Source organism: Brassica oleracea, unplaced genomic scaffold (genome assembly GCF_000695525.1).
Source record: "Brassica oleracea var. oleracea cultivar TO1000 unplaced genomic scaffold, BOL UnpScaffold11619, whole genome shotgun sequence".
NCBI classification, from domain to species: Eukaryota; Viridiplantae; Streptophyta; class Magnoliopsida; order Brassicales; family Brassicaceae; genus Brassica; species Brassica oleracea.
In genome coordinates, this window is record NW_013628140.1 from 1 (window position 1) to 514 (window position 514).

The following is a 514-nucleotide window of genomic DNA, read 5'->3' on the forward strand; positions in this document are numbered from 1 at the left end:
GTGTTTCTCTGCAGTGTTGTCTCCACTGTCTGTGGTTTTGGTCTCTAATATAGGAGGTCCCTTGAGCAGTCCCCCGAACAGCTCTCCTGGATCATAATAAATCTCAATCTCCTCTGCTCTAAGCAGTTCATCAACCTGTAGAGAAATAACCGCTAGATGTAACCACTGAAAGATTGTGAGGGACGGACACAGATTATGTTTCAGACATACCTTTAGAACTCCTAGGCCTAGGAACTGAACAATTTCCCCAGTAGGAGCATGGCCTTTGAAATCTCCTTCAAAGTATCCCCAGTGTCTAAACTTGAAGGCTATATTAGGCGGCCCTGAGTACACAGAAAGTATCTCAAAAGCAAACCCACGTGGTAAAGCAGATCTAAAGGCGTCATGTGATGACTCAAAGCTCTCTTCCTCTGGCTTATAGTACTGAAACTCTCCAGGCAGAGAGGTCTTGAGCAAAGCATTGTAACTCCCAAGCCTAAGTGTTTCTTCAGCCGATAATCCTTCTCTCCCTGAT

General features: G+C 45.1%; 1 protein-coding gene across 1 annotated transcript; it reads right to left on the minus strand.

The window, feature by feature from the left end:
* Positions 1 to 3: 3 nt before the first annotated feature.
* LOC106322248 (pathogen-related protein-like) lies at positions 4 to 507 on the minus strand (the record flags this gene model as incomplete). Its single annotated transcript, XM_013760364.1, has 2 exons — positions 4 to 135; positions 211 to 507. Coding segments are annotated over 2 exons (429 nt in total), but the record flags the coding sequence as incomplete, so codon positions are not given.
* Between the last annotated feature and the right edge of the window lie 7 nt (positions 508 to 514).